The 23033-nt window shown below is 30.6% G+C and overlaps 2 protein-coding genes across 2 annotated transcripts in view; both read right to left on the bottom strand.

The window, feature by feature from the left end:
• LOC143251809 (uncharacterized) overlaps nt 1-301 on the bottom strand; it is a 30808-nt gene extending 30507 nt beyond the window's left edge. Inside the window, exon 1 of the mRNA XM_076503052.1 lies at nt 294-301. Within this exon, the coding sequence (XP_076359167.1) occupies nt 294-301 (8 nt within the window). The remainder of the gene's footprint in view (nt 1-293) is intronic.
• Nucleotides 1-23033, bottom strand: part of LOC143254396 (protocadherin Fat 4-like) — an 86831-nt gene that overhangs the window by 709 nt on the left and 63089 nt on the right. The window contains exons 17-38 of the mRNA XM_076509499.1: nt 20642-20932; nt 20130-20278; nt 17060-17189; nt 15847-16137; nt 15324-15472; nt 14656-14785; nt 13443-13733; nt 12942-13090; nt 12274-12403; nt 11059-11349; nt 10538-10686; nt 9870-9999; nt 8687-8977; nt 8185-8333; nt 7517-7646; nt 6303-6593; nt 5801-5949; nt 3814-3943; nt 3204-3485; nt 2872-3017; nt 2170-2296; nt 846-1135 (exon numbers count right to left, since the gene is read on the bottom strand). Of these exons, the coding sequence (XP_076365614.1) occupies nt 897-1135; nt 2170-2296; nt 2872-3017; nt 3204-3485; nt 3814-3943; nt 5801-5949; nt 6303-6593; nt 7517-7646; nt 8185-8333; nt 8687-8977; nt 9870-9999; nt 10538-10686; nt 11059-11349; nt 12274-12403; nt 12942-13090; nt 13443-13733; nt 14656-14785; nt 15324-15472; nt 15847-16137; nt 17060-17189; nt 20130-20278; nt 20642-20932 (4214 nt within the window). The 3' untranslated portion in view covers nt 846-896. The remainder of the gene's footprint in view (nt 1-845; nt 1136-2169; nt 2297-2871; nt 3018-3203; nt 3486-3813; nt 3944-5800; nt 5950-6302; nt 6594-7516; nt 7647-8184; nt 8334-8686; nt 8978-9869; nt 10000-10537; nt 10687-11058; nt 11350-12273; nt 12404-12941; nt 13091-13442; nt 13734-14655; nt 14786-15323; nt 15473-15846; nt 16138-17059; nt 17190-20129; nt 20279-20641; nt 20933-23033) is intronic.

Here is a 23033-nt window from a genome sequence, read left to right as displayed (position 1 = left end):
CAAAACATTAGCATTCTAGCATGTCAAGAATAATTGTTTGTTTGTTTTGAATTTCGCGTCTAGCTACTCAAGGGCTATCTGCACTAACTGTCCTTAATTTAGCAGTTTAAGCTAGAGAAAAGGCAGCTAGTCATCACCACCCACCGCCAACTCTTGGGCTACTCTTTTACCAACGAATAGTGAGATTGACCGTCACATTATAACGTCCCCACGGCTGAAAAGGCGAGCATGTTTGGTGCGACAGGGATTCGAACCTGTGACGCTCGAATTACGAGTCGAACTCCTTAACTCACCTGCCCATGCCGAACCGGTCAATAATAAAAGTTTGAGACATTTACCACGAATAAAAGAAAGAAAGAAAAATACTGAGCGAATTTATTACAATCTTACACAACTGTGAGTATTAGATTTCCGCATATTTTACGTCTAAACAAATTAGTAGCATGTGGTTATCACAGCTCTAAAATGCTTTGTGCCAAAAGTAGTACCAAAAGAGTAGGATTTTTACTTTGTATTCAACATTACTTAGGGTTTATATCTGAAAGAAAATTATTGGATTTACTAAAACTACTGCAAATACACTGGAATGCCTAACACTTAATAAAATACTTAATAGCGATTTCATAGACATATTCAAATTGTCAGATAAATTCCTTATCACTACTTTCACCTGTAAATACAGTGGCGATACTAATTAACCATAGAATTTTAGTCTGATTAAAATAGTACAATGAAAATATAATTCAAAATTACGACAAACTAATCTAATCAACTACCTACTGGAAACTTATCACTTTGGCATTTAATACACAAAAAAGAAAAATAACATTTAAATTTCTCCATACCTATTATTTGAATTTGAACTTCAACCTTTGTGGTCCTTACTGTAAATACCTTCAGACCTTTATCATTGGCAGTAGGGATTTCCACTCTGAACAGTTCCTTTTCAAATAAACTGTCAGTAGTTTGAGTTTTTGTACTACATAAATAATGACTTTAGTTTTATCTGTTAGCTTTGGAGTTGTTTTGGTTTCTGCAAGGACTTCGATAGGATATTTGTGATTCGTTTCAACCTTGTTGGGATCCATTGTAATTGTACCATCGTTAGAAACACTGAATTTATCAGCATGTTCACCTAGAGTGTTGGACAAGAATATGAAACTCAGTTATTTACGCAGCACAAACAATTTTACAGAAGCAGTGTTTAGAATTCACTTATTTAAAGTATGGTTTTATATGTTTAATTTTCAGTACTTCTTATTACGGATATACACATAATTATTTTCGCCTCACACAAAAACAAAAACCTTGGTTATAATAAACTTAAGAATGAACTTTAACCCTTTATGGTAAGTGTTATTAAGCCTGACGTATTAATATTGAAAACCATATAATTACCATTTAATACATTTTCATTATTTACCATATATTAACTTCTTTCTCTGTCTCTTGGTTTGATTTGTTTTGAATTTCGCGCAAAGCTACACAAGGGCTATCTGCGCTAGCCGGCCCTAATTTAGTAATATCAAACTAGAGAGAAGGCAGATAGTCATCACCACCCACCGCCAATTCTTGGACTACTCTTTTACCAACGAATAGTGGGACTGACCGTAACATTATAACGCCCCCATGGCTGAAAAGGCGAGCAGGTTTGGTGTAACAGGGATTCGAACCCGCGACCTACAGATTGAAATCACAGACCAGTCTTCGTGTTGGTGCTTATTGGCATAAAATGAGCTATTTAAAATATCTTAGTTTTTCCATGTTCCACAAAAGTCGTTGAAACGTTTTTGTTTTAAATGTTATATCCTGTCTATCAGATCTAAATTATGAATATTTGTCTTCACAAAAAGCGGTTTGCATAACGTTCCAGGTGCCAATCATGTATGTAAACATTGAAAGCGTTTTGAAAGACTATGCAGTATATGTTGCAAGAAAGGTGCCCATGTGTTGCGTGTCCTCAGTGCCATGACCATCCAGCCAAGGACACAGGATTGGATAAATCAGCTAGAAACGTGAGCATTTTCACCACGCATTTCATTGTAAGTAATGCTCTATGTGGTTATTTTAAATATATTTTTATTTACGGAAGACGGGATACCCCATAGATCACAAATAAATAAATAAATTAATACCTCTTTAAAGCCAAAGCTAATCCTTAGAACATACCTTCTATCTTAAGGTCAACATTTTCAAGTTTGAGTTCCAGTTTGAAATCTGTAGTTTCCTTATCCATTTCCACGAAAAGCTGATCTTTTGCAAACACTCGACTATCTTCTTTGACAAAAAAGTCAATCTGAGAAAAAAACAAACGAAAATTGATCGATATGAATGATAGTTACATTCAGATTTCCTGATAAGATATTAACCGTGGAAAAGTGAATTAAAATTATTATTATTATTGCAAGAGAACAGTTAAACATGGATTAAGTTTTATTGGTCAGAAGATCAATAACAACAGCACATTGTACAGACACAAATATTTCACAATAACAGGACATGCGATTAACTTGCGGTAAAATCCTAGCAGCGCCGTATCTGATGGATAAGCGTTTTTCACACATTTCGTTAGCACAGTGAAAAAGCAAGCAAATTTATTGTTTTTTTCCCTAAGATGTGATTCTTTTTCAGAAAATAGAGTGCATGTTACCCAAGGTAAAAGAAAGAAATGAAAATTATAGTCCTGAAGGCGTTCTTAGTTTATTGAAGTAATAAAGATGTACAGTAACAGGTTTGCAAGTGAGCACTTGATGAATAGAAAGCAGTCAGTCGCTGAAGAGCTGTAAGCAACAAGACTGGTGTCCTGGAGTTACAGCTAGTGAATGCAATAGAAAGAACAAGATGGTTTTCTATTATCTCCAGGTTACATACTTGGGTCGTGTCTTTCTGTTCACCCATTTCATTTTTCATGGTGCCCTCAAGTTTCAAGGTGTAATAAGATTTTGAATCGTCATATCCCGAGCCCACACTCACAACACCTGAGTCTGAATCCAGTGTTAAACTGTCACTGTCACCGTCTAAAATAAAAACAACAGAAGAATTAACCTTATGGTTTAAACTAAATTAAAGGGCTATTAGTTCGAACACAGCTATGATATACAAATGATATGTTTGAGTTACTTATGAATCTCACATTTTGATAGATATCGCCATTAAAAACAATACACAATGATTATTTTACAGAGTTGAATGGATCATCCTACCTATGATTTTCATTTCAACACCAGTTTTTGCCTTCACTGTAAAAATACTTTGACCTTCTGAAACGAGGCTTGGGATTTCTGCCACGAAAAGATCTTTCTCAAACAAACGCGTATAGTTCAGGTTATCACCTAACACGTCAACTATAACGATAGTTCTATCTGAAATCGAGGGATTAGATGTTTGTGCAGACACTGTGAACTTGTACTTCCTTCCATTCTTAACCTTACTGGGATCCATCGTGATACTTCCATCTTCAGACACTCGGAATATTTCGGATTCATCTATACTCAGTGAAGATAGTGAACGTAAAATAGATACATCTGATATTTAGCCCTGAGTGGTAATTTAAATGAACTATAGTTCTCAGTTAATAATATATATGTTTTCATAATTCTCAACTATTGATAACTAAGGCACTTTGTATTGTATAAATATTGCTTGAGAAAAAGAAAGAAACAAGAAACAATGAAAATAAAATCAGAATATTTCAGTTTCATTAACCTTGACTCCTTTTATTAGATTTTTAAAATCTTTAAATTACTAATCACCTAACATTTTCTGTAGTTTTATTGTAATAGTTTTATCATTTTCTTTGTAGAATGTACTTACTCACAATACCGAAGGTGATGTCTTCCACTGATTTCAAAAGGCTCAACTGATAAACCAATTTTGAGTTTTCAGACACTTGCACAAAATATTGGTCTTTCTCAAACAAACGATGTATGACGTGGAATTCAATCTACAATAAAGTAATTCATTTCCTACATATTATTCTATAAAGACAGATGTGTTTCCAACATAACTATCAGTAAATATAAATGTACTAATGTTCAAACACTAACTGATAACTTTACCACCTGAGTAGAAATCAGAGTCATTTTAAATTTTCGTTCCTATGGCCCAGCATGGCCAAGTGTGTTAAGACGTTCGATTCATAATCCGAAAGTTGCGAGTTCGAATCCGGGTCGCACCAAACATGCTCGCTCTTTCAGCCGTAGGGACGTTATAATATGGCGGTCATTCCCATTATTAGTTGGTGGAAAAAGTAGCCCAAGAGTTGGCGGTTGGTGGTGATGACTAGCTGCATTCCCTCTAGTCTTACACTGCTAAATTAAGGACAGTTAGTGCAGATAGCTCTCGAGTAGCTCTGCGCAAAATTCAAAACAAACAATTTTTGTTCCTATCATAATAGAAAACCCTCTAGGTTCATGTGAAGTAGCAAAACCAATAGCAGGAAAATACGTTTCAAGTAACGTTAGATCTCATTATCCCAGCCGAGTTCACCACCAATGACCTTATCACTAAAGCGTCAATATCTATGTACCAGTGTAAAAATTAAATTACCGCCTATTTGGAAATGTTTCACTTTACTTTTCTCAATATCTTACATTATCAAAATTTCACTATTTCAAAGAACTTTTATTGAAGTAAGTAAGCGACTTTTCCAGGCAAGTTTACAGAAAAAAATGATGAACCGTATCGATCTATTTCATTCACAGAACTCTTGTGTCTGGAGTTCCAATGTTTCCTATCATGTACCAGTATATATCCACATATAGATATAAAGGGTACTTTACTTTAGGCATACAATTAGATTTGAAAGTAGGCTGGTAGAGACCCTGATGACTATTAAAATCGAATCAAGTATTCGAGATATTCGTGTGCTTTAAACAAGTTATTGCTGGGGTAAAAAGTGCAGTTAATAAAAATGAAAGAAACAAAGCCAATAACAAAAATTTTAAATTCTATAAAAGCAAATATAAAACGACATATACGTAACCTAGTTAGTAGTTATAGTGTAATATACAGTTTTATAATACAACAAAAAGTATTTAAACAAGAAAGCCAAATCTGCTAAAACTAAATTACTTATAATACTGAAATATATATATATATTTGCTTTACTTTGATTCAGGCTAACGTAATTACAGTGGTTTTCCAAAGTGGGGGTAATTTTTAATTTCAGTTATCTAATTATTATAGATTTCACCTTTCTTGTTTTAATAATTTTTGTAGTATTAAAAATATATGTATTATTATATTATATATTTATATAATAATAGATCCCAACCTGTCACTGTAATTTATTTTTTTAATTTTATGTATAGTCAGTAAGGGTATTATGAATATTGTACGTAATAAATTAATATTTATTTCCAACACTACGCTTTAACACCAGCTATCCTTCATCATTATTTAGCAAAGAAAAAAATTCACTTACACGAGAAAATGTTCTGTTGAATCTTCAGCATCAAGGTACATTACATTTGAGATTATCAAAGGTTTCAAGTTACATTCAGTTTCACAGATATATATACATTAGCAATTACCTAATTTCATATACCTACCTTCCACACACACACACACACATGTACACATATATATAAATATATCTTTTAATCTTTAGTATTAAAAAGTAACGTTATAAAATTGGTAACTGGTTTGTTGAACACACTGGCGATTCGATTACTTATGTCTTGTATATACGATAATGTTACTTAATATTCTTATCTCAAAAATTATATTATACAGAAGAATTGTACAAAACAATTTCAGATACATAATTTCAATATAATACATACAACATTCAACATACATTTGTTGTGTCAGTGCTCTGTTTGCCATCTTCATTCTCTGTTGTTCCTTTAATTTTTAAAGTGTATTTTAATTTTGAGCCATCATATCCTGACCCTAAAGTTATTACACCCGATTCTGGATCAAGTGTAAAGCTGTCACTGTCTCCTTCTGTCACAAATAAATAAATGAAACAGTTATTTCGATAACATTATTTTCTAACATAGACCACGTCAAACATCGATAAAATGGTCTCTAATTTTCTTTATGTACACAATATCACAGAGGTTTCAATTCATTCAGTGGCTCGTATTATTTCAGAGCTTCTTTCTATTAATAAAATCACCATATATCATTTCTTATTCATTCTAATAAAAGTGTCAATTACGTATAAATATTGGATTAATGAACTTTTCAAGGTTAAAAAGACACTTTTTATGTTAACTTCTACAAAATATTTTTCTTTTCTTTTAAAAACTGAAAATGAGATTTATATTGAAATAACAACAACATAAACGACATACCTATAATTTCCATTACAATGGGTGTCCTTATTTCGTTAGTTTTTACCGTAAAAACTGGCTGACCCTTGGAAGTGTCGCTTGGAACTTCCACCACGTATTGATCTTTCTTAAAAAAAGGAATATCTCGAGATTTCTCTTTTATGTATACGATAATTGTTGTTTTATCTGTAATCTCAGGTTGTGATTTTCGTGCAGAGATTTCTAACTTATACTCTTCGTTGTTTTTAACCTTACTGGAATCCATTGTAAGCTTTCCATTTGATTCTATTTGAAATATGCCTTCATATTCACCTAGAGTTCAGAAAAATTATAAATATCTTAATTGTTCTTTTTGTATTTCAAATAACATTCGCTTATCTGTTTCACTTGTAGTGCAAAACCTCAAAAAGATTTGTCTCTAATATGTCCAGTAATGAGGTGTGATCAATTTATTATTGTTCATAGGCCTAAAAGATACTGTTGATGTACCGTATAGATTATTAATAAAGTAAAGATAGACATAAATGAACATCTTAGATCCATAACCTTATAAAGCTTACTCGAATGGATTCTTTAACTATACATTCTTGTATAATCCATAAAGTAACTTAAAAACATCTATCTTCGTAGAATAGACATGTACAAAGTAAATTACATGGTAAATTATAAACAAATGACCTAGTCCTCGGCTCATCAGTTTGTGAATTGTTCGATATACCTGATTATTAAAATAAGCAGATATTACTTAAGTTAGCTACGTTTATCATAACAGCCATAAGAGTATGGAATGTTTCAAAAAGCATGACATTAACATTCGATAGAGTTTGATAGAAAATAAACATAAGTTGTCCAACAGTGAATTAATGATTTATTACATACGGCACACTTTGATAATGATAATTTGTCTTTCGAGTTTATTTCATAACATAAAACTGGTTTTACATTGAGGGATAAATTAACAGAAGTACAGATATGTAAATCTGCAATTTTCTCTAATTTCTGCATTACGAGTACAATTACTCATTCTCATATAATGTTCTACGACTTACAGCTCAACCTAAGACACTTCACAATGTCAATAACAAAGAACAGTAAATGTATAAAAACAAACAAATAACATTGAAATGTGAACACCTTTATAAACAATATTAATAATTTAATATATATGAAAATAGTGAATTGTTTAGTTTTTTGAGATTATAATTTGAAATATATTCTAGACATGACTCGCCCACCTTCATTATTGATCGTGACGTGATCTACGGGTTTCAAGAACTCAAACTGGTACACCAACGCCTTGTCTTTTGACACTTCTACAAAATGTTGGTCTTTTTTAAATAAACGATACTTTACTTGGAATTCGATCTACAAGAATAAAAAAAAATCAACATAGTACATTCCAATCATATAGAAGTGAGTAAGTAAAAAAGATTTAAGCATACACAGAAACTGAAGCCAGATATGAAACATAAGTGAAATTACTTTTCTACAACAGAAAGTAATGATTAAGTTAATTAAGTACGCAATTGTTTCACTCAGAATTTTATCTGACCATATCGTAATTCGTTGTATGTTTCTAGAATTTGTTTAAGTTCTCTTCATAAAATTTCATTATGTTTCTTAATCTACATTTTAGGAGGAAAAATAGATATGGATATTTGCTTTTAAATACACCTAGGAATATTATTTAACCCTCCAGGAATATTTAATAATTAATACATCGTGCACTTTAAAACCTAGAATATTATCCCTCTGTAGTTGTTAAATAACCCTTACTTTCAAAATTGATAGAATATAAACATATCTTTCATAGGGAAAATGTGAAAATCAACTGTGTTTGATTAGCGTTGCATTACACATTCATTATTAAAAATCTGAATTTTTTAATATCAAAGATACATACATTTGTTGTGTCAGTGCTTTGTTCGCCATCTTCATTCTCTGTTGTTCCCTTAATTTTTAAAGTGTATTTTAATTTTGAGCCATCATATCCTGAACCTAAAGTTATTACACCCGATTCTGGATCAAGTGTAAAGCTGTCACTGTCTCCTTCTGTCATAAATAAATAAATGAAACAGTTATTTTGATAACATTATTTTCTAACATAGACCACGTCAAACATCGCTAAAATGGTCTCTAATTTTCTTTATGTATACAATATCATAGAGGTTTCAATTCATTCAGTGGCTCGTATTATTTCAGAGCTTCTTTCTATTAATAAAATAACCATATATCATTTCTTATTCATTCTAATAAAAGTGTCAGTTACGTATAAATATTGGATTAATGAACTTTTCAAGGTTAAAAAGACATTTTTGATGTTAATTTCTACAAAATATTTTTCTTTTCTTTTAAAAACTGAAAATGAGATTTATATTGAAATAACAACAACATGAACGACATACCTATAATTTCCATTACAATGGGTGTCTTTATTTCGTTAGTTTTTACCGTAAAAACTGGCTGACCCTTGGAGGTGTCGCTTGGAACTTCCACCACGTATTGATCTTTCTTAAACAAAGGAATACCTTGAGATTTCTCTTTTATGTATAGGATAATTGTTGTTTTATCTGTAATCTCAGGTTGTGATTTTCGTGCAGAGATTTCTAACTTATACTCTTCGTTGTTTTTAACCTTACTGGAATCCATTGTAAGTTTTTCATTTGACTCTATTTGAAATATGCCTTCATATTCACCTAGAGTTCAGAAAAATTATAAATATCTTGATTGTTCTTTTTCTATTTCAAATAACATTCGCTTATCTGTTTCACTTGTAGTGCAAAACCTCTAAAAGGTTTGTCTGTAATATGTCCAGTAATGAGGTGTGATCAATTTATTATTGTTCTTAAGCCTAAAACATACTGTTGATGTATCGCGTGGATTATTAATAAAGTAAAAATAGACATAAATGAACATCTTAGATCCATAACCTTATAAAGCTTACTCGAATAGATTCTTTAACTATACATTCTTGTATAATCCATTAAAGTAACTTAAAAACTTCTATCTCAATAGAATAGACATGTACAAAGTAAATTGCATGGTAAATTATAAACAAATGACCTAGTCCTAGGCTCATCAGTTTGTGAATTGTTCAATATACCTGATTATTAAAATAAGCAGATATTACTTACGTTAGCTACGTTTATGATAACAGCCATAAAAGTATAGAATGTTGCAAAAAGACATGACATTAACATTCGATAGAGTTTGATAGAAAATAAACATAAGTTGTCCAACAGCGAAATAATGAATTATTACATACGGCACACTTTGATAATGATAATTTGTCTTTCGAGTTTATTTCATAACATAAAACTGGTTTTACATTGAGGGTTAAGCTAACAGAAGCACAGATATATAACTTTGCAATTTTCTCTAATTTCTGCATTACGAGTACAATTACTTAACCTAAGACACTTCACAATGTCAATAACAAAGAACAGTAAATGTTTTAAAACAAACAAATAACATTGAAATGTGAACACCTTTATAAACAATATTAATAATTTATATATATGAAAATAGTGAATTGTTTTGTTTTTTGAGATTATAATTTGAAATATATTCTAGACATGACTCGCCCACCTTCATTATTGATCGTGACGTGATCTACGGGTTTCAAGAACTCAAACTGGTACACCAACGCCTTGTCTTTTGACACTTCTACAAAATGTTGGTCTTTTTTAAATAAACGATACTTTACTTGGAATTCGATCTACAAGAATAAAAAAAATCAACATAGTACATTCCAATCATATAGAAGTGAGTAAGTAAAAAAGATTTAAGCATACACAGAAACTGAAGCCAGATATGAAACACAAGTGAAATTACTTTTCTACAAACAGAAAGTAATGATTAAGTTAATTAAGTACGCAATTGTTTCACTCAGAATTTTATCTGACCATATCGTAATTCGTTGTATGTTTCTAGAATTTGTTTAAGTTCTCTTCATAAAATTTCATTATGTTTCTTAATCTACATTTTAGGAGGAAAAATAGATATGGATATTTGCTTTTAATTAAACCTAGGAATATTATTTAACCGTCCAGGAATATTTAATAATTAATTCATCGTGCACTTTAAAACCTAGAATATTATCCCTCTGTAGTTGTTAAATAACCTGTACTTCCAAAATTGATAGAATATAATCATATCTTTCATAGGGAAAATGCGAAAATCAACTGTGTTTGATTAGCGTTGTATTACACATTCATTATTAGAAATCTGAATTTTTTAATCTCAAAGATACATACATTTGTTGTGTCAGTGGTTTGTTCGCCATCTTCATTCTCTGTTGTTCCCTTAATTTTTAAAGTGTATTTTAATTTTGAGCCATCATATCCTGAATCTAAAGTTATTACACCCGATTCTGGATCAAGTGTAAAGCTGTCACTATCTCCTTCTATCATAAATAAATAAATGAAACAGTTATTTTGATAACATTATTTTCTAACATAGACCACGTCAAATATCGCTAAAATGGTCTCTAATTTTCTTTATGTACACAATATCATAGAGGTTTCAATTCATTCAGTGGCTCGTATTATTTCAGAGCTTCTTTCTATTAATAAAATAACCATATGTCATTTCTTATTCATTCTAATAAAAGTGTCAATTACGTATAAATATTGGATTAATGAACTTTTCAAGGTTAAAAAGACACTTTTTATGTTAACTTCTACAAAATATTTTTTTTCTTTTAAAATATTTTTCTTTTCTTTTAAAAACTGAAAATGAGATTTATATTGAAATAACAACAACATGAACGACATACCTATAATTTCCATTACAATGGGTGTCTTTATTTCGTTAGTTTTTACCGTAAAAACTGGCTGACCCTTGGAGGTGTCGCTTGGAACTTCCACCACGTATTGATCTTTCTTAAACAAAGGAATATCTCGAGATTTCTCTTTTATGTATACGATAATTGTTGTTTTATCTGTAATCTCAGGTTGTGATTTTCGTGCAGAGATTTCTAACTTATACTCTTCGTTGTTTTTAACCTTACTGGAATCCATTATAAGTTTTCCATTTGACTCTATTTGAAATATGCCTTCATATTCACCTAGAGTTCAGAAAATTATAAATATCTTGATTGTTCTTTTTGTATTTCAAATAACATTCGCTTATCTGATTCAATTGTAGTGCAAAACCTCAAAAAGGTTTGTCTCTAATATGTCCAGTAATGAGGTGTGATCAATTTATTATTGTTCTTAAGCCTAAAACATACTGTTGATGTACCGCGTGGATTATTAATAAAGTAAAAATAGACATAAATGAACATCTTAGATCCATAACCTTATAAAGCTTACTCGAATAGATTCTTTAACTATACATTCTTGTATAATCCATTAAAGTAACTTAAAAACATCTATCTTCGTAGAATAGACATGTACAAAGTAAATTACATGGTAAATTATAAACAAATGAACTAGTCCTAGGCTCATCAGTTTGTGAATTGTTCGATATACCTGATTATTAAAATAAGCAGATATTACTTACGTTAGCTACGTTTATCATAACAGCCATAAGAGTATGGAATGTTAGAAAAAGACATGACGTTAACATTCGATAGAGTTCAACAGAAAATAAACATAAGTTGTCCAACAGTGAAATAATGAATTATTACATACGGCACACTTTGATAATGATAATTTGTCTTTCGAGTTTATTTCATAACATAAAACTGGTTTTACATTGAGGGGTAAGCTAACAGAAGTACAGATATATAACTTTGCAATTTTCTCTAATTTTTGCATTACGAGTACAATTACTCATTCTCATATAATGTTCTACGACTTACAGCTCAACCTAAGACACTTCACATGTCAATAACAAAGAACAGTAAATGTATAAAAACAAACAAATTTACATTGAAATGTGAACACCTTTATAAACAATATTAATAATTTAATATATATGAAAATAGTGAATTGTTTAGTTTTTTGATATTATAATTTGAAATATATTCTAGACAAGTCTCGCCCACCTTGATTATTGATCGTGACGTGATCTACGGGTTTCAAGAACTCAAACTGGTACACCAACGCCTTGTCTTTTGACACTTCTACAAAATGTTGGTCTTTTTTAAATAAACTATACTTTACTTGGAATTCGATCTACAAGAATAAAAAAAATCAACATAGTACATTCCAATCATATAGAAGTGAGTAAGTAAAAAAGATTTAAGCATACACAGAAACTGAAGCCAGATATGAAACACAAGTGAAATTACTTTTCTACAAACAGAAAGTAATGATTAAGTTAATTAAGTACGCAATTGTTTCACTCAGAATTTTATCTGACCATATCGTAATTCGTTGTATGTTTCTAGAATTTGTTTAAGTTCTCTTCATAAAATTTCATTATGTTTCTTAATCTACATTTTAGGAGGAAAAATAGATATGGATATTTGCTTTTAATTAAACCTAGGAATATTATTTAACGCTCCAGGAATATTTAATAATTAATACATCGTGCACTTTAAAACCTAGAATATTATCCCTCTGTAGTTGTTAAATAACCCTTACTTTCAAAATTGATAGAATATAAACATATCTTTCATAGGAAAAATGTGAAAATCAACTGTGTTTGATTAGCGTTGCATTACACATTCATTATTAAAAATCTGAATTTTTTAATATCAAAGATACATACATTTGTTGTGTCAGTGCTTTGTTCGCCATCTTCATTCTCTGTTGTTCCCTTAATTTTTAAAGTGTATTTTAATTTTGAGCCATCATATCCTGAACCTAAAGTTATTACACCCGATTCTGGATCAAGTGTAAAGCTGTCACTGTCTCCTTCTGTCATAAATAAATAAATGAAACAGTTATTTTGATAACATTATTTTCTAACATAGACCATGTCAAACATCGCTAAAATGGTCTCTAATTTTCTTTATGTACACAATATCATAGAGGTTTTAATTCTTTCAGGGCACGTATTATTTCAGAGCTTCTTTCTATTAATAAAATAACCATATATCATTTCTTATTCATTCTAATAAAAGTGTCAATTACGTATAAATATTGGATTAATGAACTTTTCAAGGTAAAAAAAGACACTTTTATATTAACTTCTACAAAATATTTTTCTTTTCTTTTAAAAACTGAAAATGAGATTTATATTGAAATCACAACACCATGAACGACATACCTATAACTTCCATTACAATGGGTGTCTTTATTTCGTTAGTTTTTACCGTAAAAACTGGCTGACCCTTGGAGGTGTCGCTTGGAACTTCCACCACGTATTGATCTTTCTTAAACAAAGGAATATCTCGAGATTTCTCTTTTATGTATACGATAATTGTTGTTTTATCTGTAATCTCAGGTTGTGATTTTCGTGCAGAGATTTCTAACTTATACTCTTCGTCGTTTTTAACCTTACTGGAATCCATTATAAGTTTTCCATTTGACTCTATTTGAAATATGCCTTCATATTCACCTAGAGTTCAGAAAAATTATAAATATCTTGATTGTTCTTTTTGTATTTCAAATAACATTCGCTTATCTGATTCAATTGTAGTGCAAAACCTCAAAAAGGTTTGTCTCTAATATGTCCAGTAATGAGGTGTGATCAATTTATTATTGTTCTTAAGCCTAAAACATACTGTTGATGTACCGCGTGGATTATTAATAAAGTAAAATAGACATAAATGAACATCTTAGATCCATAACCTTATAAAGCTTACTCGAATAGATTCTTTAACTATACATTCTTGTATAATCCATTAAAGTAACTTAAAAACATCTATCTTCGTAGAATAGACATGTACAAAGTAAATTACATGGTAAATTATAAACAAATGACCTAGTCCTAGGCTCATCAGTTTGTGAATTGTTCGATATACCTGATTATTAAAATAAGCAGATATTACTTACGTTAGCTACGTTTATCATAACAGCCATAAGAGTATGGAATGTTAGAAAAGACATGACGTTAACATTCGATAGAGTTTGATAGAAAATAAACATAAGTTGTCCAACAGTGAAATAATGAATTATTACATACGGCACACTTTGATAATGATAATTTGTCTTTCGAGTTTATTTTATAACATAAAACTGGTTTTACATTGAGGGGTAAGCTAACAGAAGTACAGATATATAACTTTGCAATTTTCTTTAATTTCTGCATTACGAGTACAATTACTCATTCTCATATAATGTTCTACGATTTACAGCTTTACCTAAGACACTTCACAATGTCAATAACAAAGAACAGTAAATGTTTTAAAACAAACAAATAACATTGAAATTTGAACACCTTTATAAACAATATTAATAATTTATATATATGAAAATAGTGAATTGTTTAGTTTTTTGAGATTATAATTTGAAATATATTCTAGACATGACTCGCCCACCTTCATTATTGATCGTGACGTGATCTACGGGTTTCAAGAACTCAAACTGGTACACAAACGCCTTGTCTTTTGACACTTCTACAAAATGTTGGTCTTTTTTAAATAAACGATATTTTACTTGGAATTCGATCTACAAGAATAAAAAAAATCAACATAGAACATTCCAATCATATAAAAGTGAGTAAGTAAAAAAGATTTAAGCATACACAGAAACTGAAGCCAGATATGAAACACAAGTAAAATTACTTTTCTACAAACAGAAAGTAATGATTAAGTTAATTAAGTACGCAATTGTTTCACTCAGAATTTTATCTGACCATATCGTAACTCGTTGTATGTTTCTAGAATTTGTTTAAGTTCTCTTCATAAAATTTCATTATGTTTCTTAATCTACATTTTAGGAGGAAAAATAGATATGGATATTTGCTTTTAATTAAACCTAGGAATATTATTTAACCGTCCAGGAATATTTAATAATTAATTCATCGTGCACTTTAAAACCTAGAATATTATCCCTCTGTAGTTGTTAAATAACCCTTACTTTCAAAATTGATAGAATATAAACATATCTTTCATAGGGAAAATGTGAAAATCAACTGTGTTTGATTAGCGTTGCATTACACATTCATTATTAAAAATCTGAATTTTTTAATCTCAAAGATACATACATTTGTTGTGTCAGTGCTTTGTTCGCCATCTTCATTCTCTGTTGTTCCCTTAATTTTTAAAGTGTATTTTAATTTTGAGCCATCATATCCTGAACCTAAAGTTATTACACCCGATTCTGGATCAAGTGTAAAGCTGTCACTGTCTCCTTCTGTCATAAATAAATAAATGAAACAGTTATTTTGATAACATTATTTTCTAACATAGACCATGTCAAATATCGCTAAAATGGTCTCTAATTTTCTTTATGTACACAATATCATAGAGGTTTCAATTCATTCAGTGGCACGTATTATTTCAGAGCTTCTTTCTATTAACAAAATAACCATATATCATTTCTTATTCATTCTAATAAAAGTGTCAATTACGTATAAATATTGGATTAATGAACTTTTCAAGGTTAAAAAGACACTTTTTATGTTAACTTCTACAAAATATTTTTCTTTTCTTTTAAAATATTTTTCTTTTCTTTTAAAAACTGAAAATGAGATTTATATTGAAATAACAACACCATGAACGACATACCTATAACTTCCATTACAATGGGTGTCTTTATTTCGTTAGTTTTTACCGTAAAAACTGGCTGACCCTTGGAGGTGTCGCTTGGAACTTCCACCACGTATTGATCTTTCTTAAACAAAGGAATATCTCGAGATTTCTCTTTTATGTATACGATAATTGTTGTTTTATCTGTAATCTCAGGTTGTGATTTTCGTGCAGAGATTTCTAACTTATACTCTTCGTCGTTTTTAACCTTACTGGAATCCATTATAAGTTTTCCATTTGACTCTATTTGAAATATGCCTTCATATTCACCTAGAGTTCAGAAAAATTATAAATATCTTGATTGTTCTTTTTGTATTTCAAATAACATTCGCTTATCTGTTTCACTTGCAGTGCAAAACCTCAAAAAGGTTTGTCTCTAATATGTCCAGTAATGAGGTGTGATCAATTTATTATTGTTCTTAAGCTTAAAACATACTGTTGATGTACCGCGTGGATTATTAATAAAGTAAAAATAGACATAAATGAACATCTTAGATCCATAACCTTATAAAGCTTACTCGAATATTCTTTAACTATACATTCTTGTATAATCCATTAAAGTAACTTAAAAACATCTATTTTCGTAGAATAGACATGTACAAAGTAAATTACATGGTAAATTATAAACAAATGACCTAGTCCTAGGCTCATCAGTTTATGAATTGTTCGATATACCTGATTATTAAAATAAGCAGATATTACTTACGTTAGCTACGTTTATCATAACAGCCATAAGAGTATGGAATGTTAGAAAAAGACATGACCTTAACATTCGATAGAGTTTGATAGAAAATAAACATAAGTTGTCCAACAGTGAAATAATGAATTATTACATACGGCACACTTTGATAATGATGATTTGTCTTTCGAGTTTATTTCATAACATAAAAATGGTTTTACATTGAGGGTTAAGCTAACAGAAGTACAGATATATAACTTTGCAATTTTCTTTAATTTCTGCATTACGAGTACAATTACTCATTCTCATATAATGTTCTACGATTTACAGCTTTACCTAAGACACTTCACAATGTCAATAACAAAGAACAGTAAATGTTTTAAAACAAACAAATAACATTGAAATTTGAACACCTTTATAAACAATATTAATAATTTATATATATGAAAATAGTGAATTGTTTAGTTTTTTGAGATTATAATTTGAAATATATTCTAGACATGACTCGCCCACCTTCATTATTGATCGTGACGTGATCTACGGGTTTCAAGAACTCAAACTGGTACACCAACGCCTTGTCTTTTGACACTTCTACAAAATGTTGGTCTTTTTTAAATAAACGATATTTTACTTGGAATTCGATCTATAAGAATAAAAAAAATAAACATAGAACATTCCAATCATATAAAAGTGAGTAAGTAAAAAAGATTTAAGCATTAAATACACAGAAACTGAAGCCAGATATGAAACACAAGTGAAATTACTTTTCTACAAACAGAAAGTAATGATTAAGTTAATTAAGAACGCAATTGTTTCACTCAGAACTTTATCTGACCATATCGTAATTCGTTGTATGTTTCTAGTAGTTGTTTAAGTTCTCTTCATAAAAAAAAATCATTATGTTTCTTAATCTACATTTTAGGAGGAAAAATAGATATGGATATTTGCTTTTAATTAAACCTAGGAATATTATTTAACCGTCCAGGAATATTTAATAATTAATTCATCGTGCACTTTAAAACCTAGAATATTATCCCTCTGTAGTTGTTAAATAACCCGTACTTCCAAAATTGATAGAATATAAACATATCTTTCATAGGGAAAATGTGAAAATCAACTGTGTTTGATTAGCGTTGCATTACACATTCATTATTAAAAATCTGAATTTTTAAATCTCAAAGATACATACATTTGTAGTGTCAGTGCTTTGTTCGCCATCTTCATTCTCTGTTGTTCCCTTAATTTTTTAAAGTGTATTTTAATTTTGAACCATCATATCCTGAACCTAAAGTTATTACACCCGATTTTGGATCAAGTGTAAAGCTGTCACTGTCTCCTTCTGTAATAAATAAATAAATGAAACAGTTATTTTGATAATATTATTTTCTAACATAGACCACGTCAAACATCGCTAAAATGGTCTCTAATTTTCTTTATGTATACAATATCATAGAGGTTTCAATTCATTCAATGGCTCGTATTATTTCAGAGCTTCTTTCCATTAATAAAATAACCATATATCATTTCTTATTCATTCTAATAAAAGTGTCAGTTACGTATAAATACTGGATTAATGAACTTTTCAAGGCTAAAAAGACATTTTTTTATGTTAATTTCTACAAAATATTTTTCTTTTCTTTTAAAAACTGAAAATAAGATTTATATTGAAATAACAACAACATGAACGACATACCTATAATTTCCATTACAATGGGTGTCTTTATTTCGTTAGTTTTTACCGTAAAAACTGGCTGACCCTTGGAGGTGTCGCTTGGAACTTCCACCACGTATTGATCTTTCTTAAACAAAGGAATATCTCGAGATTTCTCTTTTATGTATACGATAATTGTTGTTTTATCTGTAATCTCAGGTTGTGATTTTCGTGCAGAGATTTCTAACTTATACTCTTCGTCGTTTTTAACCTTACTGGAATCCATTATAAGTTTTCCATTTGACTCTATTTGAAATATGCCTTCATATTCACCTAGAGTTCAGAAAAATTATAAATATCTTGATTGTTCTTTTTCTATTTCAAATAACATTCGCTTATCTGTTTCACTTGCAGTGCAAAACCTCAAAAAGGTTTGTCTCTAATATGTCCAGTAATGAGGTGTGATCAATTTATTATTGTGCTTAGGCTTAAAACAAACTGTTGATGTACCGCGTGTATTATTAATAAAGTAAAAATAAACATAAATGAACATCTTAGATCCATAACCTTATAAAGCTTAGTCGAATAGATTCTTTAACTATACATTTTTGTATAATCCATTAAAGTAACTTAAAAACATCTATCTTCGTAGAATAGACATGTACAAAGTAAATTACATGGTAAATTATAAACAAATGACCTAGTCCTTGGCTCATCAGTTTGTGAATTGTTCGATATACCTGATTATTAAAATAAGCAGATATTACTTACGTTAGCTACATTTATGATAACAGCCATAAGAGTATGGAATGTTTCAAAAAGACATGACATTAACATTCGATAGAGTTTGATAGAAAATAAAAATAAGTTGTCCAAAAGTGAAATAATGAATTATTACATACGGCACACTTTGATAATGATAATTTGTCTTTCGAGTTTATTTCATAACATAAAACTGGTTTTACATTGAGGGTTAAGTTAACAGAGCACAGATATGTAAATCTGCAATTTTCTTTAATTTCTGCATTACGAGTACAATTACTCATTCTCATATAATGTTCTACGATTTACAGCTTTACCTAAGACACTTCACAATGTCAATAACAAAGAACAGTAAATGTTTTAAAACAAACAAATAACATTGAAATGTGAACACCTTTATAAACAATATTAATAATTTATATATATGAAAATAGTGAATTGTTTTGTTTTTTGAGATTATAATTTGAAATATATTTTAGACATGACTCGCCCACCTTTATTATTGATCGTGACGCGATCTACGGGTTTCAAGAACTCAAACTGGTACACCAACGCCTTGTCTTTTGACACTTCTACAAAATGTTGGTCTTTTTTAAATAAACGATATTTTACTTGGAATTCGATCTATAAGAATAAAAAAAATAAACATAGAACATTCCAATCATATAAAAGTGAGTAAGTAAAAAAGATTTAAGCATTAAATACACAGAAACTGAAGCCAGATATGAAACACAAGTGAAATTACTTTTCTACAAACAGAAAGTAATGATTAAGTTAATTAAGAACGCAATTGTTTCACTCAGAACTTTATCTGACCATATCGTAATTCGTTGTATGTTTCTAGTAGTTGTTTAAGTTCTCTTCATAAAAAAAAATCATTATGTTTCTTAATCTACATTTTAGGAGGAAAAATAGATATGGATATTTGCTTTTAATTAAACCTAGGAATATTATTTAACCGTCCAGGAATATTTAATAATTAATTCATCGTGCACTTTAAAACCTAGAATATTATCCCTCTGTAGTTGTTAAATAACCCGTACTTCCAAAATTGATAGAATATAAACATATCTTTCATAGGGAAAATGTGAAAATCAACTGTGTTTGATTAGCGTTGCATTACACATTCATTATTAAAAGTCTGAATTTTTTAATCTCAAAGATACATACATTTGTTGTGTCAGTGCTTTGTTCGCCATCTTCATTCTCTGTTGTTCCCTTAATTTTTAAAGTGTATTTTAATTTTGAGCCATCATATCCTGAACCTAAAGTTATTACACCCGATTCTGGATCAAGTGTAAAGCTGTCACTGTCTCCTTCTGTCATAAATAAATAAATGAAACAGTTATTTTGATAACATTATTTTTTAACATAGACCACGTCAAACATCGCTAAAATGGTCTCTAATTTTCTTTATGTACACAATATCATAGAGGTTTCAATTCATTAAGTGGCTCGTATTATTTCAGAGCTTCTTTCTATTAATAAAATAACCATATGTCATTTCTTATTCATTCTAATAAATGTGTCAATTACGTATAAATATTGGATTAATGATCTTTTCAAGGTTAAAAAGACAATTTTTATGTTAATTTCTACAAAATATTATGTTTCATTTAAAACTATCTCAGGTTAACTGAATTTCAGATTTATATTGAAAAAAACAAACATGAACGACATACCTATAACTTCCATTACATTGGGTGTCTTTATTTCGTTAGTTTTTACCGTAAAAACTGGCTGACCCTTGGAGGTGTCGCTTGGAACTTCCACCACGTATTGATCTTTCTTAAACAAAGGAATATCTCGAGATTTCTCTTTTATGTATAGGATAATTGTTGTTTTATCTGTAATCTCAGGTTGTGATTTTAGTGCAGAGATTTCTAGCTTATACTCTTCGTTGTTTTTAACCTTACTGGAATCCATTGTAAGTTTTCCATTTGACTCTATTTGAAATATGCCTTCATATTCACCTAGAGTTTAGAAAAATTATAAATATCTTGATTGTTCTTTTTGTATTTCAAATAACATTCGCTTATCTGTTTCACTTGCAGTGCAAAACCTCAAAACGGTTTGTCTGTAATATGTCCAGTAATGAGGTGTGATCAATTTATTATTGTTCTTAGGCCTAAAACATACTGTTGATGTACCGCGTAGATTATTAATAAAGTAAAGATAGACATAAATGAACATCTTAGATCCATAACCTTATAAAGCTTACTCGAATGGATTCTTTAACTATACATTCTTGTATAATCCATTAAAGTAACTTAGAAACATCTATCTTCATAGAATAGACATGTACAAAGTAAATTGCATGGTAAATAATAAACAAATGACCTAGTCCTAGGCTCATCAGTTTGTGAATTGTTCGATATACCAGATTATTAAAATAAGCATATATTACTTACGTTAGATACGTTTATGATAACAGCCATAAAAGTATAGAATGTTTCAAAAAGACATGACATTAACATTCGATAGAGTTTGATAGAAAATAAACATAAGTTGTCCAACAGTGAAATAATGAATCATTACATAGGCACACTTTGACAATTTACGATTTACAGCTTAACGTAACACAATTCACAATATCAATAACAAAGAACAGTAAATGTGAAAATCGAACAAATAACATTAAAATGTGAACACTTTTGTAAACAATATTAATAACACTGCACAACAAAGTTTTTGCTTCTTGAACACTGTTGGGTGTTGCTTTTAGAATTTTGGCTGTTGATCACGAAAATCACATCCAAATTTGCCCATCATGTACCGTTTCATCGAAATCTTCCATTTTTTCATGTTTTGTCTTATATTTGTGTCCAAAAAGTTTCGTTTCTGTAAGAGACCTATGAACAATGTTTTGTGCAGTCTGGGCATGTCCAGACATGAAATCAGGACATGTTGGAAGGTGTTCTGTGGAAGTATGCAGCCCGTGCAGGCCGGAGCCAGCTTGACACTGTCTCAGCAGGCTATAAAAGTGGCTTGCATACACAGATGCTGCTCATTGGGTTAATATAGACCTTATAGTGTGTATGTATTGTTTCAAACCTATCTGTGCCAGCCATGGAACACTGAATTTAAAGTAAGTTGTTCCCCAACGAAAAGTCCAGTCAATCTTTATTCTGTATTCCTCAGGGGCGTCGACCCATCAATTCAACCAGAAGAAATTAGACAAACCATAGAACCCCAAATACAAGCCAAGGTATACGCAGTTCATCGAATTTATTCTAAGAACAGTAATCATCCCACACACTTCATGAAGATAGTGACAACATCGAAGTACAGTGCCGACTGTATTTTACGAGATGGCTGCTATTATCATATATTTCATTTTAGAGCCGAACGCCCACATCGACGACCACTCAAGAATGGTTCAAACCAAGCACCCAGATATCGCAAACAACCAACGGAAATCTTCCAACAGGAAAATGCCAAAATACCGCCGAGTCCAGACCGTATTAGAAGAAACACGAAGACGGATTCAGACAACCAGACTCAGAAGAAGACAACACCCATTGTTGGCAACACGCCAAGTTCCAGTAGTTCAAGAAAGAAAAAGGACAGTTCCTGCCAGACTTCAATCCCAGTTCCACAGAACTCAACAACCAGCCAGACTCAAACCATTACGAAGATAACCATCGACGCGACAGCACAAACTGAAAAACAATCTACCTCCACGCAGAAAACTCAAACCAAAATCTCGAGAAGAAACAAAGCATCACAGACCAGCAAAGAACAACTCACCGAAGAACAGCCAGTAGTTCCACCACCAAGACCACGTTTCTCAGTTGCACCAATGGGCTTCAAGTGTGGAAACAAGTTCATGAAGAAGTTGCCACCCGATCTACAAGACTGCAGCTAACGGTTTTCACGTACACCATCAACGTAGTTCATCAGTTTTCTTTTTTCTTTTTTTTGTGGTTTTTTTTTCTTCTTTTTTTTTCCCAGCTACTTCCGGGCACGGTCTGGGTAGACTATTCGGCGCCCAGGCCGTGAAAGTGGGTTTTCTCGGGGTACTCCCGTTTCCCCCCACAGCAAAATCTCTGGCATCGGACCTGTAGGTCCCAG

This window comes from Tachypleus tridentatus, chromosome 6, assembly GCF_004210375.1.
Source record: "Tachypleus tridentatus isolate NWPU-2018 chromosome 6, ASM421037v1, whole genome shotgun sequence".
Taxonomy (NCBI): Eukaryota; Metazoa; Arthropoda; class Merostomata; order Xiphosura; family Limulidae; genus Tachypleus; species Tachypleus tridentatus.
This window is presented reverse-complemented; position numbering and strand designations above follow the sequence as displayed.